Source organism: Coregonus lavaretus (assembly GCF_964263955.1).
Source record: "Coregonus lavaretus genome assembly, chromosome: 37".
Classification (NCBI taxonomy): domain Eukaryota; kingdom Metazoa; phylum Chordata; class Actinopteri; order Salmoniformes; family Salmonidae; genus Coregonus; species Coregonus lavaretus.
Window position 1 is genome coordinate 18,418,413 of NC_140024.1, and position 19,415 is coordinate 18,437,827.

At 44.1% G+C, this 19,415-nt stretch overlaps 1 protein-coding gene across 1 annotated transcript in view; it reads left to right on the top strand.

Annotated features, from left to right (window-relative positions):
• The window catches only part of LOC311111150 (synaptotagmin-7-like), a gene marked incomplete at both ends in the record, with an annotated part of 166,828 nt that overhangs the window by 133,110 nt on the left and 14,303 nt on the right, over positions 1–19,415 (top strand). Inside the window, 4 exons of the mRNA XM_084153838.1 lie at positions 1–86; positions 3,662–3,796; positions 11,801–12,154; positions 15,721–15,846. Coding sequence (XP_084009964.1) covers positions 1–86; positions 3,662–3,796; positions 11,801–12,154; positions 15,721–15,846 — 701 coding nt within the window. The remainder of the gene's footprint in view (positions 87–3,661; positions 3,797–11,800; positions 12,155–15,720; positions 15,847–19,415) is intronic.

Below are 19,415 nucleotides of genomic sequence, written 5' to 3' on the forward strand. Positions count from 1 at the left end.
GGGAAGAGGAACAAGCCTGGGGTGGAGGCAGCCAGCACCCCAGATTCAGTTCAGATTCGTGGCCGAGGGGAAAACAAAGCCATCAAGTAGGTATTGGATGGGGGGGGGCGGGATGTGAGCTCAGGTCTACTGTATCTTGTCACCAGGAGGGAATTCATCAAGTAATACTTAATTGTCACATAGGGGAATTTGCTTGGCAACAATACAGGCATTCCTGGCATACATGTAACACAACACAGGACATGCAACACTTCACTTTATACAACATATCACAGGTAGATATATAGGTAGTGTCTGGTGTCTGCTAAAGCCCCAGTAGAATGGCTACAATGTTTCAAGCGGAGATCCATCTCCTCATGTAATCTGTTGTTTCACACCGTTCTTTATTCACATCAGACCTGTTTATTGAAACAGGGAAGACAGAAGACATTTTTGTAATACCCACTTGAGTCTGAACACTTTAAAACACAATCTTTGGGAGTTAATGGGCTTGCCTGTGTTTGTGTGTGTAAATGAATGATGACTCGCTGGGCTGAAAGAGCCTGGCTGAGCTATGAGGGATTCACTACTGCACAGCTGTAGGACGAGAGGCAAAGACCTGGGTGTGCTCAAATAAAAGGCAAAAACACTGAAACTCGCTGAGATATGGAGAGGAATGAACATATTTAGCAAGGGAAAGAGCAGTTGTGGTTGTTAAATAAGAGCATCTTGACAACTCATCACAGTCCTTCCTGTGAAAACAAGAGGCATAAATTATAGCATACTTAATTTGACAGGCTTCAGATAAAGAGCATGTTAAACTCCAGTAAGATTAGGCACTACACGATGTGTCCCTGAACACTCAATGGAACTGTAATAATAACTTACTGATAAGCCACTAGTCTACAGTCCAACTGCAGTGTTACTTCATTTTACAGCCTGAATGTGATTACCTTGGCTGAGTTTCAGTTGAAATGTGCATTACATCTAGAGTGTAAACCTAAAACCATTGATCTACTTGGATTGCACTAATGTATCCTTTATCTCAATGCCTTGTAAAGTACAATTGTCAGAATCACTTAATTGAGCACTATACCTAATATTGAGCGTATCATAGTACATTTATAACTATAGCCCAATCCCAATAAAAAAATAGTATATACCTGCAGCAATATTTTGATGATATATTCTACTGTATGACTGTTTGTTGTTAACATTCCTCCTTCATGGTTGCAGCTGCGCAGCCCAAGGCCTGACTGATGGTGGACTCTGTCTAAAGCTAACCCAGCAGTCCTCTCCCTCCTCTGTCACCATTCCACCTGTTCTCCCATTCTCCCCTTTATCACTCTCCTCTTTGTTTTATTTCTCTCTTCTCTCTTTCTGTCTCTCTCCCTTTTTCAAAAGTATGTTTTATCTGTGTAACCAACCTTTGCTGTTTCACTTTGACTTATAACATACTATATATTACTCTGTGAATGACGTTGAATACATGTTTAACTCTTTCACTGTTTTCTAATCCCTTGTACAGAGAGAGGTATAATCTATTCATTTGTCCATGAGTCTGGATGCTGTATCAGCTCAAAGTATAGACAATATGCTTTTCCCAAACCCCATCCCCTTTAAACCGATATACTTTTTACCTTCCTTAATACACTTGTTTTTCTACTTGCTTTTCCAAGACATAAATGTTTTGCTCTGAAACTGTATTACGAATATTATAATGGAATTACTTTTATAAATGCAGGACCAGGGCCGGATTACCGAACGGGCACGCAGGGCACGTGCCCCGGGCCCCCCGGGGGTGGGGAAGATAGCATATAATAACAAAATGTGTAGAGTTGCAGGAAATTAGCTTTAAAACTGCAACATTTTCTCTCAGCCTCATGGCAAAATGTATAGAATAGCAGGAAATTAGTTTGAAAAACTGCTAAACCTTCACTCAGCCTCATGGCAAAATGTGAACAAAAGCATGAGATGAGCTATAAAACAGCATGTTCTTTTCTCTGCCCCATAGCAAAAAGTGTACAATTGTAGGAAATTAGCAACAAAAAAATGATTTGATACTCATGATTTATATAATATTTTTTTCCTTGAATGCAGGGGGTCTGAACACGTCGCGCAAACGTACTAGTTACCTGGACATCTTGCGTAGAAAGAGGGTTGATTTTGCAATGATCCAGGAATCTCATCTGTTAGAAATGGATGTATCTCGATTTTCCAACAAATATTATCATGTCATTGCTTCATCATGTTTTACTACAAAAAGTAAAGGGGTACTAATTGTTGCCAGACGCAACTTCCAATACACTAACTTAGGTGGAGGATCCCTTGGGGAAGGTAGAATCACTTTTATTAAACTGACTTTTATTAAACTGATTACTTTTATTAAACTGAAGTAAAATTGCTGTTCTGTTGGTGTATGCACCGAACACTTACGATAGCTCATTTTATGACCAATTCTGTACCCTGACACTAGATTTAGCTGACTTCAGACTAATTATTGGCGGCGATTTTAATGCAGTTTGGGAGTACAGGCTAGACAGATCTGGGCAGACAGAGGAGAGAGACCAGCATCTTACCTCTGTGGCACTGCGGAAATGGGCAAATGAGGCGGCAGTTGACGATTAATGGCGAATTATGAGTCCCACCTCTGGAATTTCACCTTTTTCTCTCGTCGACACAAATCCTTCTCTCAAATTGACTTTATATTCACTTCAAAGGACCTGTTCAACAAAGTTCTTGATATAGATTTATTACCCATGGCCCTCGCCGACCATCGAGCCATGCTTTGCAGACCTGCTATCAGAAATTACAAACAACTTTTAATTTACCGGGCAAATCCTTCTTTTATTTACAACTTCCCTCTGCCATGCGAGCATATGGTGTTCCCTGGGGCGAAACACTACCAACTCACCCCCTCTGCAAAAAAATTGAGAACCGGCCTAAACCACGGGGACTATTTTCTGATCTATACTTGCATTTCTTCAAAGCATCTCAGAAGCCCCTGCAAATTGACCTACTATAGAAGAGAGACCTCTTACATTAAATCACTGAAATTAACTGGGAAACTGTATGGTCTGTAATTCTCTCTTCTAGAAATCCTAATTATCAGAATATCCATTTTAATTTTGTCCACAGATCTTATCTTACCCCAGATTATTCCAAATGAAAATACATCCAACCCCGAAATGCTCTCTATGTCCTCAGGGTGCTCCCGGTACCTGTGGGTGGGTGGGTGCAACTGTCCTGTGGTGGGAGGGGTGGGCATAGTGTTCCTGTGGGAGAAAGTAAATGTTTTCTCTCTGCACCATGGCAGAATGTGTTGAAATGCAGTAAATTCGCTGATTTCAGAAATGGGGGGCCCCCGGAGGTCGGTGCCCCAGGGCCCCAAATGTGGTAGTCCGGCCCTGTGCAGGACCCCTATCCCTAATGCATTTTCCAATTATTTTCTACAAATATTGGAGGTGTATCTCTATCGCCTGTATTGACATTTTTCTCATTCACCTATTAATCTAAGGCCATTTCCCTGTCCTTTCTATCTCCAAGAAACATCATTCACTTCGCTCCACTGTGATTGGCTCTGCTGCTCTGACCTCTGACCTATCTCTCTTTCTATCCCTGAAACTCCGGCTCCATTGTGATTGGCTGTGCTGCTCTTACCTGTCTCTCTCTCTGGCCGCAGTGATCTAGACAGGGACTTTTGGAATAACAATGACAGCAGCAACGTGCAGCAGAGATGGAGCTCCTACCCGCCCAAGGAGTTCCTCTTAAACATGTCCCCCTATGCCCCGTATGGAGACCCTCGCCTCACGCCCAAGTGAGTCTCGGTCGCGGCTGGTAAGGGACCCCTCTCTCTGTGCAGGGCTGTAACGAAGCGGGGGAGCCAAGCCTCTCACATTGAGTTCTGTGACCCCGGACCCCCAACCCTCCACAACCCCCTCAGACTGACTCAATAGAACAACACTACATTCTAGAAACAGACAAGCATTGCACACAAAATATGCATCCAAAGACACAGTACATTATCTACATAGGAACACTAACATGCCACTCTAGTCCACTTGCATGCATTTCTCTCTGCCAGACATACACGTACAGTGAGGGAAAAAAGTATTTGATCCCCTGCTGATTTTGTACGTTTGCCCACTGACAAAGAAATGATCAGTCTATAATTTTAATGGTAGGTTTATTTGAACAGTGAGAGACAGAATAACAACAACAAAAATCCAGAAAAACGCATGTCAAAAATGGTATAAATTGATTTGCATTTTAATGAGGGAAATAAGTATTTGACCCCTCTGCAAAACATGACTTAGTACTTGGTGGCAAAACCCTTGTTGGCAATCACAGAGGTCAGACGTTTCTTGTAGTTGGCCACCAGGTTTGCACACATCTCAGGAGGGATTAAGTCCCACTCCTCTTTGCAGATCTTCTCCAAGTCATTAAGGTTTCGAGGCTGACGTTTGGCAACTCGAACCTTCAGCTCCCTCCACAGATTTTCTATGGGATTAAGGTCTGGAGACTGGCTAGGCCACTCCAGGACCTTAATGTGCTTCTTCTTGAGCCACTCCTTTGTTGCCTTGGCCCATCCACAACCCATTTTAAATGCCCTGGCTGAGGGAAGGAGGTTCTCACCCAAGATTTGACGGTCCATGGCCCCGTTCATCGTCCCTTTGATGCAGTGAAGTTGTCCTGTCCCCTTAGCAGAAAAACACCCCCAAAGCATAATGTTTCCACCTCCATGTTTGATGGTGGGGATGGTGCTCTTGGGGTCATAGGCAGCATTCCTCCTCCTCCAAACACAGCGAGTTGAGTTGATGCCAAAGAGCTTGATTTTGGTATCATCTGACCACAACACTTTCACCCAGTTCTCCTCTGAATCATTCAGATGTTCATTGGCAAACTTCAGACGGGCATGTATATGTGCTTTCTTGAGCAGGGGGACCTTGCGGGCGCTGCAGGATTTCAGTCCTTCACGGCGTAGTGTGTTACCAATTGTTTTCTTGGTGACTATGGTCCCAGCTGCCTTGAGATCATTGACAAGATCCTCCCGTGTAGGTATGGGCTGATTCCTCACCCTTCTCATGATCATTGCAACTCCACGAGGTGAGATCTTGCATGGAGCCCCAGGCCGAGGGAGATTGACAGTTATTTTGTGTTTCTTCCATTTGCGAATAATCGCACCAACTGTTGTCACCTTCTCACCAAGCTGCTTGGCGATGGTCTTGTAGCCCAGTCCAGCCTTGTGTAGGTCTACAATCTTGTCCCTGACATCCTTGGAGAGCTCTTTGGTCTTGGCCATGGTGGAGAGTTTGGAATCTGATTGATTGATTGCTTCTGTGGACAGGTGTCTTTTATACAGGTAACAAACTGAGATTAGGAGCACTCCCTTTAAGAGTGTGCTCCTAATCTCAGCTCGTTACCTGTATAAAAGACACCTGGGAGCCATAAATCTTTCTGATTGAGAGGGTCAAATACTAATTTCCCTCATTAAAATGCAAATCAATTTATACCAGTTTTGACATGCGTTTTTCTGGATTTTTTTTTGTTGTTATTCTGTCTCTCACTGTTCAAATAAACCTACCATTAAAATTATAGACTGATCATTTCTTTGTCAGTGGGCAAACGTACAAAATCAGCAGGGGATCAAATACTTTTTTCCCTCATTGTAAGAGCTACATGATGCACAAAGTATGAGCTTTATATTGTATACAAGTAGCTAATTTGCAAAACAGTAGCTCTGAACCCAAGGCATAACCTAATGCATATGTCCCGGTAAAGGTCAAATGCAATAGCCTAAGGGGGCCAAACAGCATTATTAAGTGATGTTATCCAAGTAAAATGCACATCTTACATATCTTCTGTCCTGGGAGAGTTCTGTTGATTGGCATTAGTAATTCCTTTTCCTGCAGCCAACAGGGTCTGAAAGGTAAAGCTATTTAGTATGCACTGTTGGCCATGCAGAATTAGATTGAGTCGTACAGGGCTGCCACTAGGATGTTTCTACTTGCCTCACCTTAGAGGTGACTGACATTAGTATAGCGATGGCCAGACGTGAGGTCAGCCTTGTCTCCCTCCAGCCCTCTGATCTTCATCTCGGGTGAGTCATAAATGGTACCCTATTCCCTCTGGTCAAAAGTAGTGCACTACATAGGGAATAGGGGGCCATTTGGGAGGCAGCCCTAGATTGAATCAAGAAGGGGGTTGTCTAGTGGCGTTACCAGGACAGATCAAATATGAATTGGATGGAGACACTAATAGATGCAGATCATGTCTGAAGCTGCCCACCAACTACAAACACACTATTCATTATACTAGCCTTTCCCATCTGGACACATGAATATGTGACATTAATCTTTAAAATACATACAAACAAACACACAATATAGACATACAGAAACTTAACATACTGAATCAACACTCCACATTTACCTATATACCAACCAACCAACCAACATTTGAAAAGCCTCCTCTTCCCTACAGCCCTGCCAGCCTCACTAACCCCTAACCTCTTACCCTTCACCTCCAGCCCATGGAGTGCTACCATGGAGACGGACAACCCTCAGACCATCTGAGCAGAAACCCTTTATAGATCCCACTTACACAGCCCAATATCCTCCTTTCCACCGCAACCAACCAACTAACCAACCAACCCCTAATCTTAAGGGTATTAACCTAACTGTAAACCCATTCCCTTTGGTTTAAACCGTCACCTCAGCTCTGTCATCGAGGGTTGACCGTTGTTTTTGGCTTTTGCTCCTAGTTTTTGCTGTTCTCGTTTTTTAGGCACATTCTATAGGAGTCCTGTGTTGTTCCCTCTCACCTCTCCTCACTCTGGTTGTGCCTAGTGGTTTTGTCACCACCACCACCTCCACCACCAGTTGCTATAAGGCTGCCTCTCCTTATAGCTCTCCTTAGTCTGACCACCTGAGCCCTCTGGACACACCAGTTCCTCTATAGCTGTACAGTACAGTACATGGATCACTAAAGGCTCTAATGTCATTGATGTTTTTCCTGCACTGAAATATATTGTTTAAGTAGAGAAAGTCTGGTTTTTTCTTCATTTTAAAGCGTACTAGAGAAGAGATAAAGAGGGGGTTTATTCTCAATGGGTGTATTGTCTTTAGAGTTCATGGGCTGTGAAACAGTGAACCTGCTAGGATCCATTGATCCCTTTTTGAGATCTAGTCAAATGTTTGCCCTTTTCACCGTCATGTGACGAGGTCTTGAGCAAGGGATGGGAAGCTCTGTCCATAAGCTAAATATGACTTACCTTAAATCTCCCTAAATGGTCAACTCCATCCCTACCCCTATTTCTACCCCATGCTCAATGCATAACTGTTGCAGGCTGGGCCTCTGTCTAAAGTGTTGTCCCTCTCGACCAGCAGCTGTGCTCTCTGACTGTGTCTGTGTAGTGACCCTGTAGTGAAACTGTGTCTGGTCTGTCTGCTGTTGTCTCTGTGACGTTGTCTAGGTTACGGCTGCTTGTGCTGCTCTGGGTTACGCGGGAGAGGAATGAAGTGTGTACTCAACAGATTCACTGTGCTGATTAACTGCTATACACTACAATGTCTTACTATAGGCTTTCAAGCCACTCGCTCCAACAATGTCATTACACACACCATAACCTTTCGATCAAGCCTATCTGTTTCATTTAACGTTGTAGTTCCTACTGTACATGATAACAAAGTAGATCAACTGTTTCTTTTAAAATGTAAAGAGGCCATAGATAGCCTACATAATTCAATTATCATGACCCGCTCAGTTTTATTGCAAACACCATGAAGTCCTTGATAGAATAATCCATTTGGTCATGTATATTTGATGTGCAGTATAAAGTAAAGCTGCAGAATGGCCAGTCAGTCTAACTGACAGGTACTCAAAACACAGCCAGCATCTGTCTGTCTCAGTCCTACTGCACCCAAACACACACCACTCTGTCAGTCTTCCCATCTGGTTCAGACAGACAGACAGATATACACAGTGAATCTCAGCCCATCTCCCTCCTGCTAACCCAGCAGCAGCACAGCCCACTGACTTGCTGGATCCTCGTGGCTGTCTGCTACTCCTCTGTACTGGAAACCTGTAGCTGGATTGATAACACTACCCCCATCCTAATGCTATTCTGCTGTGTGGTTCACCTTCTGGGTTGTTCAACCTCACTGATTCTACTGTTACTATCCACCTCTCTCTCTCTTTTTCTCTGTCTCCCTCTCTGTCTCTCTCTCCTCCGTCTGTCTCTGTCTTTCTCTCTCCTTTATGTCTGTGTCTGTCTGTCTATCTGGTGCCCCCTGTCTCTCAGTGGGGTGGAGAAGGGGGATGGGGGCGGGGCTGGGTGTGGGAGTGGGGCAGGTCCCAGTCGCAGTGACAGCGTGAGAAGCATAGTGACGGGGCTGGGCCCTGGCAGCAAGGCTGGGCGCTGGCAGACGGTCCAGAGCCACATGCAAGCCGGAGGCCTGAGGCCCAGAAAGTGAGTGACATGAGTGACATGGGTTGGCTGGGCATGAGGGCACACATGGGGGGTAATGCTGAGCACCACAGGGGCATGGTATAGATGGTTTGGGGGACTGCAATCAGAAGCAGCAAGGGTTATATGTGATATATGCTGCATTCGGTAGTGCAGAGATTTATGGGAGGAAGAATGGATGGAAAGATGGAAAGAGGGAAGAAACTATTGAAGACAATAATGAGCTGAAAATGTGAGTGCATGTACTGACATTTTCTGATGCATGGGAATCTGTTGTCATGGTAAGGCTCTGTTGACTAAAGAGAACATCCTCTCTCACAAACAAATACCAAAAGTTACGCAACGTCTGCTACTGCTTCATCGCTGTATTGGACCACAAAACAGTTAATCAAATATCTACTTTTTGATATGGAATATTATAGCAGGACCGTTCTTAAGACGCCTGAAACCAAATGTTAGTTGTGCATTTCCCTTTCCTCATGTACACTCTTAGAAAAAAAGGTGCTATCTAGAACCTAAAACGTTCTTTCGGCTGTCCCCATAGGAGAACCCTTTAAAGAACCCTTTTGGTTCCAGGTAGAACCCTTTTGGGTTCCATATAGAACCCTTCCACAGAGGGTTCTACATGGAACTCAAAAGGGTTCTACCTGGAACCAAAAAGGGTTCTACTTGGAACCAATTGGGTTATCCTATGGAGACAGCCAAATAACCATTTTTTCTAAGAGTGTATAACCATTTTAACACTTTCAGTCAAAATCCAATTCCCTCTTTACCTGCCTTCTTCACTCCTCTACTCTTTACCTCCCCTCTCCCCCTATCATATCTAACTTTCTCCCCATTTCTGGTCTGGAATTGGTTTCTATTTTGAGGTAGCCATGTGTGTCTATGTTTCTGCTGTAAGATCTGTACATCTGCCTCATTGCCTTTCTCCCCTCCTCAAGGCTCTTTCATTACAAATCACTCAAGGTTTTTAGTCAGTTTAATTGACTTTCTGGGTAGGAGATATCTGAGAATCCCTTCTTAAGTCAGCAGAGGAGGATACAGGCAGCAGATAGAAGGGCTTATAGCCTGCCTGGCCATTTGAATGACAGGGTAGGTAAGTCGTTTACTATACACACAGAGAGACAAATGAAATATCTATTTGCAGTTGAATGTATTCAACCTTGGACAAGAGAGATATTGAAATAGTAGAGAAATGTACAGTGAAAGGATTAGGTGTTGAGCTGGCTACGGTATCTGGGTAGGAGCTGTAAAAAGCCTAAGCCAACTTTATGACACAGTAGAAATGTATTTCTGCGTGAATTGGACTCCCAGATGTCTGGCTGGCCCTATGCCACGTACTCCATCCAGATTTATTGATGAATCATTCTGTCAGTTATGACAAAAATATTTGTTGGACTGTAAAATGTAGAGCATACTGCAGCTGATGTGGCGCATACTGCAGCATGGCACTGTGTGCATCAGTGTTGGAGGAGCAGAGTGGAATTATTTTATTGAAATACTTTTATTTGATGTTGCTATCTATGACCTGCTGCTTTCATATATACACTTCTATCTCTGGGTCACATTTATTCTTTATATTGTTATATTTCTCTTGTCACTGATAGCTTGTAAGCTCAGCCCTCTTTCATACTTAATGCATCCATCCATATTATTTATTCCCTCCCTCATTCTTTAGATTCTTTATCCTGTATAAAAGGTCCAATGATAATACTTTGGATTAGATGAGTGAGAGGGATGATTTAGGCAGTGGTGATACAGGTGAACAGAGAGAGTGGGAAAGCATGATACTGATCAACTTCAATCAAACCTACCTAATGTCTTATATTATATACAATCCAAGCAAATCTGAAGGCACTTTTCTGGAATGTTTAAAGCAACATCCGTACACTCATCAAATGTGCTGTAACCGCAATAAGCACATACCATAAGCCCATGCCAAGACACTTCCATACCCACTGACCATTCATTTAATGACAGTAACACTCATTCTCACTAACCACAGCCCATCTTCAGTCAACACATTGTCCTGAGCCGTATGTGAGCTATCTGAAAGGCCATGTGGGGAGTGGGGGTGGGGGGGGGCAAAATGCTGAAGTATGACTGGTATTAATCTGGTCCACAAAGTCCTCTCGGGGCCCTGCCTCTGGTGCTCTCCAGTAGAATTACTACAGCGCTGTGGAGCCGGCCCGGGGCCCACTGAAGAGCACAGTCAACACAGCCAAAGGCTGTAAATCCTCCAGTGCTGCACTAGCCTAAGACAGAGGCTGTTTAGCCAGAGTTTACAGTAATCATGAAGGGCAGAAATTGAAGGGGGAGAGTCGGGACGCACTATTAAAATAGTGTAAAAGCAGACGAATGATTAGAAAGACAGAGGGGTTTGAGGGAGGGGAGAGGGTTGTTTGGAGTCAGATTAATGGGTTGAAGTGATGGGTAAAGCAGGTCAGATTAATGGGTTGAAGTGATGGGTAAGGCAGGTCAGATTAATGGGTTGAAGTGATGGGTAAGGCAGGTCAGATTAATGGGTTGAACTGATGGGTAAGGCAGGTCAGATTAATGGGTTGAACTGATGGGTAAGGCAGGTCAGATTAATGGGTTGAACTGATGGGTAAGGCAGGTCAGATTAATGGGTTGAACTGATGGGTAAGGCAGGTCAGATTAATGGGTTGAACTGATGGGTAAGGCAGGTCAGATTAATGGGTTGAACTGATGGGTAAGGCAGGTCAGATTAATGGGTTGAACTGATGGGTAAGGCAGGTCAGATGAATGGAGCAAACAAAGACCAGTTGAGCTAAGAGAAGCAGCATAGAGTGAGAGGTAGCTAGGAGGCTAGTGTAAAGTCATCATGGGTTAGAGGGGAAAGATGGATACAAAGGAGGAGGAAGAGGTCAAGGTAAATCTGGGAGGAAAGGGACATGAAAAGGGTAAGGATGGAGGAAAATAGAGATGAAGGCTGTTAGCTCCTGTTTGGTGTTGGCCTGAGCACTGTCAAAAACAAGCCTACCCACAGACTGTCAGACACTCACATACAAGCATCTTATACAACTGTACGACTACTGCTAAACTGCTTTAACCTGACAATGCTCTATTTCTTGTTTTTCATCTCTCCATACCTCCTTTCTCTTTGTTGAACTCTCTGGACCTGTCCTCATTTTTGTTCCCTCTGGTACTTCTATTGTACTCACACCACCACTCTCCCCCTGTATCTCCTATTTTCCAATTATGGATCTCTTCTGTCAATCTCTCTGGTTACCACTATCCTTCTCCTTTGTCCCTCACCTTCCCTCTTCTCTCACGTGCAACCCCTGCAAAACCCTTGTTACCCTCTCTTCCCTTGCTACTCTGTCTGGTCAGTTTTGGGGACCCATCCCTCTCAGCTGCCTCTACCCTGGAGCACATTCCATCCTCAGCAGCAGCGCGTCCTCGTCCCCTGGTGCGACAGCAGAGTCTCCAGCAGCCTCTCACCCACCAGCCTCCTCCGGGTCCCAGTGACCCCCCAGCCACCTCCCAGAGCCTGGGCCAGCTGCACACAGGGCCCGGGGGCGGGGGGCACCGGGGAGGCCCGCGGGGGGTGCGGGGGAGTCCGGCGGGGACAGGTGCTTCCCGGTACAGAGGAGCAGGAGGAGGACGCTCCAGGTCCAACCCAGGCAGCTGGGACCACATGATGGGACAGATCCGCAACAGAGGACTGGACGTCAAGTCTTTCCTGTGAGTCTGCTGGTCTTGGTTCTATTCTGAACCTGTCTGCACTGTCTTCTGTCTGTCTTTCACCGTGTTGTCCTTATTATATCAAATCTCCCCCCTTCTCCTCAGGTAATTGTCCTAAAGCGTTTCATATACTGTAAGATTTACTCCCGAAATGCCAAGCCTAAGCCATGTACTGTAGCTATAATGACATAGTTTTACTTCTTGTTTTTTGGCATTACTTTAATAGTTTGTGTAATGTATGCATTGTTCTTGGTTACTCTGTCTGTATGCCCTTTAGTGTCTGTTTTTAAGTTTACTTAAAGTTACGTGTATTATCTTTGCATAGGTCACACTTGTCTACCCGAGGGTAGGGGACAAACTATTTGAGCTAATAAGCATGCTGCAGCTGCACACTACACTCTGAAGTCTTTACTGTGTGTGTGTGTGTGTGTGTGTGTGTGTGTGTGTGTGTGTGTGTGTGTGTGTATGAGTGCATGTGAGCTTGTGTATATCACATTTATAGCCTGTGTGCATTAACATGGGTGCAGGGGTTAAGCAGCAGCATGTAGAAACTCCACACTGCATTGATCTCCTGTCTACAGCATCATTACTCCCACGATGGACTGTCACTATTAGAGAGAGAGAGAGAGATAAAGGTAGAGAGGAGTAGTGTGTGAAAGATGGAAAGAGAAGGGGTATATGATGAAGGTTAAACCCAAGGAGACGAGGAGGGGTTGTTGAGGTGGAGAGAGAGTTCAATTCACTGTGTGGATATGGATTGCAAACTACCACTTCCTAATTCGATTTAGCTATAACGTTTACAATATTCTATGATAAAGCTAAATGTGACAAATGTACCGCTAAATGTACGTTTCACCGTACACTTTAAGGTTCCCAGAATAATTTGTTATCAACCACTGTACAAAACAGCAAAACTTTTTTTTTTTATTGCCCTGCAGTCAGCAGAACTTCAGTACTTCACAGACCACTCATAGCATATTGGAGACAGTAGATCTACTGTAGGTGGGGGAGCAATCTGGAGGCCAGAAACTCCTGACACATTTGATGGTGTCACCGATTTTCCAATGAATCTGGTATTGAAATGATTGGCTGGGGATGAACCATTTGTTTGCGAAACAAAACACAGCGATTCCTTCTCCTGTGTGTGTGTGTGGACGATGATGGATGTCTGAGTCTGTGTAGGGCAGCCTGCGGACCCCCCCGACCCCCCTGCCCTCCACTTGAGTCTCTCTGGCCCATTAACACAGGCCCCTGACCAGGGACCTCCTCACTAAATCATCGCTCGATAAAGGCAGGGCAGATATGTGGAACATGGACGGAGAGGTGGCCTTGCCCACAGTCCCTGTAAACATGAATCGTTCTGGGCTGGGAGGGACGAGGCTCTGGGGGATCGGAGGATGGGGGGGGGGGGGGGGTGCAATCTAAGTGACTTGGTGTTGGTGGTGTTAATAGCCCCCTCATTTAATTGCTGCCTTGTTTTATACTGAGTGTTATCAATGAGGCTCATGTAGGTGTTACAGTTGTTCTCAATCGTGTACAAGCAAGTTTTGGATCTGGGTTGAAACAAATAGCAGAACAGCAATTATCAAATGCTCAAAAACATTTACAGAACTTCTGATCATTTTCTTGCCTTAGTACCTGACTTGCATATCTTAGACCACCTTTTGCAAAACATTAAATATAAATGTTAGTGAATACAACATTCACTGTTAAGTGTTTTGTTCACAGAATATCAACACATTGTTTTCATCAGAAGAGAAATGTGTGCAATTGTGTTCACTGTTTCGGGCAATCAGTAAATACTACTGCACGGAATTCTAAATCATCCTATCAGTGTCATACCACGTACAATGGAAAGATCTAGGCAATGCGGACTGTCTAATTGTTATGATTTTTTTTTTTTTTTTTGCGGATATGGAGAGATGCAGAGAATAAAGTTGGGTTACTTCTACCTAACTTTGGGTTAGTCCTAAGTCATCATCTCTAACACTGTGACCTTCCATTATAGAGCTTTGCTTTGGTGTGGATGTAGGCCTATAAATTCATTTCAGTTGTGTTCCTCCATTGTATTCACCTTTCCTTATTTCTATTGTGAATTGTGTTTCTGTGCGCCAATGAAAAGTTTACAAAACTATGAGCAAACCAGCCTATGTATTGAATACATGGAATTGGATTGTGATGATACTGATAAATGAATCCTGCAGACAATGTGCATTTTTTTTTCTTTTTATCAGGACTGATATTTGATTTTATGTTAATTAAATTGTTTGGTGATAAATGCAATTGCCCATAATTCTGCACCTTGGATAGTTGTACTTTATTTAGATCATCATGATTTAGTGACTGCAAGTAAAGTGTATTGATCTACATGGATTTTTAAAACACAGACAACATCTCTGTTTTGTCTGCTTGGACTCAAGAGATAAGTATGGTTGCGTTAATCTTTTTGCAGGCAGTCGTGTTCTTTTGCTAAATGTATTTACAATTTTGAGAGAGAGAGAGAGCGAGAGAGAGAGAGAGAGAGAGAGAGAGAGAGAGAGGAGAGAGAGAGAGAGAGAGAGAGAGGGAGGGAGAGAGGGATAGAGAGAGAGAGAGAGAGAGAGAGAGGGAGAGAGAGAGAGAGAGAGGGAGAGAGAGAGAGAGAGAAAGAGAGAGAGAGAGAGAGAGAGAGAGAGAGAGAGAGAGAGAGAGAGAGAGAACATAGGAGATGCTGTAGAATGGCAGAAATAGAAAGGACATAAAAAGAAAATATTTGGGTCAAATATGGAGGGAAAGAAAAACTGCTTGAAGAAGGAGGAAAAGCCACAAACAGAATGAATAGCTGTATGATGCACAGACTCCATGTGTCATTTAGGTAGCTGGACATGGAGCAAAACATCTGATAGCTACTAGTATTGACTACACACTATGCTTGAGTTTGTCCCCCAAAGAGAATATGTTGTGATATTCTTGTGCAGGAAGACAGAAGATGATTAGAGAACAGTGAGGGTCAGAGGAGGTTTTGTTTGTTGAACAGGGGTCAGGAATGTGTTATGTAAAGGCCCTGTGAGGGAAGGAATAGAATGATGGAGAGAGTTAGACAGGACAGGGTCCCGGGAAACAGTGACTCACCTCACAGCTTTACACAAACCGGGGGAGAGGGGCCCAGCCCCTAGGGGAACCTAAGGGAGTCTCTGTGTGTTTTTGTGTGTGTGTGTGTGTGTGTGTGTGTGTGTGTGAGTAAGAGCAGGAGTGTGTGAATGTTTGCTTGTTAAGAGCACTGTGTGCCTGGCCCCTTTCAGACTGCAGCATACTTCAATATGACTAAAGCCTGTAACACGTTACGCTTCAAAGCACACAGAAAGTAAACAATCTGTGTCTACAACAGCTTGGGTTCAATTAAATGTTTTAAGGATGAGGTTTTGTAGCAATCCAAGTGATAATATGTAAATGTTTCACCAATCAATATCACCTTGACCTTTCTCTCCTCTTGACAGTTTTTTCAACTACCTCTCTACTCTGTCTCTGTACTCATTGTGTGTGTTGTGTTGTGTGTGTTGTGGTGTTCTGTGTGTTGTGTGGAGCAGCGAGGGGAAGATGGTTGTTCTGTCTCTAGCAATCGGGCTGGCTGAACAAGATGATTTCGCCAACCTCCCAGATCTACAGGAAGCACCGGCGTGCCAAGAAAACTCAACTCCACCGGACAAATCAAGGTACCAGCCAGCCTACGAACAAAAGAGTGAAAGGAAGAGAAAGGAGAGGGTGAAAGACAAAGAAAGAAAGAAAGAAAGAAAGAAAGAAAGAAAGAAAGAAAGAAAGAAAGAAAGAAAGAAAGAAAGAAAGAAAGAAAGAAAGAGTTGAGCGATAAAGCCATTGTGAAATGGGATAAGAGAGATTTAAGGAAAATAGTTGGTGTAGACTTCTCAGCAGTGTGTGTGATGTTAGGAGGTTCAGAGAAGATCCTTGTGGTCCAGTTTTGAAGCTGCTGTGTGATTGGCATTATCCACAGTGAGAGGGAGCCTATAACGATCTAATGGGGATGCTGTAATTGGATGTCTGACAGAAGCATCTGATTGGTTGGTTTCAGTATCTTCCTGCTGTGAGAGTCCTGCGTTAGTACCGTAGTAACATAATTAGATATAGTCACTCTGAGAAGGTAGCAGGAAGTAATGAGCTGTATTACATATTCAATAAGCTTCTGCTCACCATATATTGTCTCTGATCCCAGCCAATCAAACCTTCCCCAATTCCCTCGCCTGATTGAAATAGGAAGCAGGTAATAACACTTGAATGTCCTTTCATCAAGTGTTAACTATGTGTCTACATCCTGTCCATCTTCATTGGTCCTAGCCTTACCACAACTTATTTGTTTGTGTTTACTTTTGCCATTTTAAGTCAGCTTTGGCTTTGTTTCCTCTGTTTTTCCATCTTTCCTTTTTCATGCTCCCTTGTTCTTTTCATGCTCCCTCTCATCCTGCCTCCCCCTTGTTAGCATGTTTGGCTCCCGCTCTTCCTCGCCAGCTCAAAGAGGGTTTGATCTGCGTGTCTCCGTTCCTCAGCAGGGAGCATGGTGGGGGTGGACTCATTATTCTGGAGTGTGGTCCCCCTGTGTGAAATGCCTGTCTAAAAATATGCTAACCCCTCTTCTGCCACCTACTCCATATGCATTCCCCAACAGCTGACAGAGACAAACACGCTAACAGCCAACTACCAGCTGGGAAATAGGAACCAGAGCAACTCTTGTAGTGAGCAAACAGCTAGATAGGCTGCCGTGTTATCACCTAAAACGTTCTCAGGACTTGAGTGCTCTGCTTGCCTCCTATTCCTCATGGGTAGTGGACTGTACATAGATACCTATTATTGGGTAGGGAGTCCTACTGTGTCAGGGGTTGTAGTAGTGAGTGCTTTTTCGTTGTAGCGTTCAGTACATTTCTGCCCCAGATGAGCAATAGAACAGCTCTTTCATTTATCAGAGGATAGTTAGTTTCCACTGAATCTCTCTGATGTAGACTATTTTGTACTGCATCTTATGATTTCAATACCATTTTTAATACCTCCTGGAATTTCCACATTTCCTTTGTACTCAGTTCTAAAAGGAACAAAATATGAACGATGGTAGATGGAAATCTGTGCAGCGGTCAGAATACGTAAGAATTGTGTTCTGAAGGAACACTATTGTGCTGTATTAGCCTGTGGGTTTTTCCTGTCGTGGTCATGCTAATCGTATTTCGCAGTCATGCCACGGTTATGACCTGTTCAGCCTTGAAATGTCTACATTGCAGTCACGGTGTGGAGGCACACCTGCATGCTCAACTTCTCCCTCTTCCTGGCCGGACGCCTGTCAAACACCAGTCTTTAATCAAAGCGATCTGGTGCGAGGCACAGTCGCGTGGGCCAACTTGTCTAGTGTCCTTCCACAATGAATAGCCACTTTCAACCATCATCTCTGTCCATCTCTCAGTCTCTCTAGTTACGCCTGTGTGGGTCCCAGTGCCCCTGCCTTGACCACCCCTGGTCTTATGATGGAGCACAGCATACTGAAGATGATGGAAAGTGATGATCCCTGTGTGAGGGAGGGAGGGAGGGAGGGAGGGAGGGAGGGAGGGAGGGAGGGAGGGAGGGAGGGAGGAGAGAGAGAGAGAGAGAGAGAGAGAGAGAGAGAGAGAGAGAGAGAGAGAGAGAGAGAGAGAGAGAGAGAGAGAGAGAGAGAGAGAGAGAGAGAGAGAGAGAGAGAGAGAGAGAGAGAGAGAGAGAGAGAGAGAGAGAGAGAGAGAGAGAGAGAGAGAGAGAGAGAGAGAGAGAGAGAGAGACCTTCGCTCACAGGTTGCTAGAGAAATATACACTCACTGCCAAAAAGACATAGAAGTATTCGCTCAAAGAGAAATGGAACCATTCACAATCTGGATGCCTAGAAACATACAGTTCAAAGAGATGAATACATACACATACAGGCTCAGATGAAAGGGAGGAAACTGACATTGATAGACAAAGCATATACCCTCCGTCCATACACAGACCTTACTGTATATTATAATAGGATGTCCTTGCATAGACAGAGAAAGGGGTCATTGGTAGAAAGGGAAGGTCAGTCATTCTCTCAAATGGAGAATATGTCCTGCTGCATCCATGAGACCTGTGACTTGTTTATCCCTGTAGAACTGAGTACAACATAATATTATCACTCTCAGGCAGAGAGGGAATCTTTATTCAGATGGATAGAGAACGATATGCCTTGGCTCATTCTCAGGAGACAGGAGTGTGCACTCAGATGCTTAGAAACAGGTAATCAAAGCTTTGTGAGAAGCATAAACTAGAGGCAGCGTAATCTCTGTTTCTTTTTGCTCTGGCAGATCAATTAGAAACTAATCATAGTGTTACAGCACAACTCTAAAGCCAGTGATAACCAAGCTCTATCCACAAGGAGATGAGGGAGGAAAACAATGAAATTATCCTGGAAGTCATTTGTATTCATTAGTAGTCTGGAAAAATTTGTGCTGAGATATTACTCCACAAAGTAGTCTGACTCCAATGTTGTCTGACTCTAAAGCATAATACTACAGCTGCTTCTATTGCGCATTGTACTGTTCTCTGACAATACCATTCTTACAGATATGATATCTGATCCAGAAAGTGTTTGTATTGTAGAAACTCGGTCCATAGAGTAAATACAGTATTCTGTAGGCTATACCTTAAAGCTGGGTATTGAAGCTGTGGTCATCGAGTCATGCACTGGTGGCCGAGGTCCATTGTGTCAGAGGCCTTAAGCCTCACGGCTGACTGGAGTCACTGGACTAACCCTCCCACCAACATACAGTAGCTTTATCATGGCAGCTCGATATCATTACCATCTGAGAAATAAAAGCTGCTGTAGCATGACAGTGCTAGCCCCCAGACACGCAGACACACAGAGAAGACATACATAAGGAGCTCAACGCTCCATACGCTTTGAGCCTGGACCACCAACTCCTAGGAGCTAGAGGTTCTTCATCTGGCCTGTAATCAAACTGAGTCAAGCCTTATAATTACTCTCCTGGCTTGGCAACGGTCTCCATGGAACTAGCTCAGGGAAACTTGATTGGCTGGGAACAGCAATATAGGTCAGCACAAAAGAGGCATTTTTAAAGAAAAATGTCAGCTCCATCTCTGGAAGTCATTCACCATGCCTTGCTGAGGCGTTTGAGTCGGAACACAAAGTTGATTAAAGGAAAGCGCAGTTATATAATCTGATGAAAAACAGTGAGAAATCTGCTTCGGAAATCCTGTGTGGAAGAAAGCGCTGCAT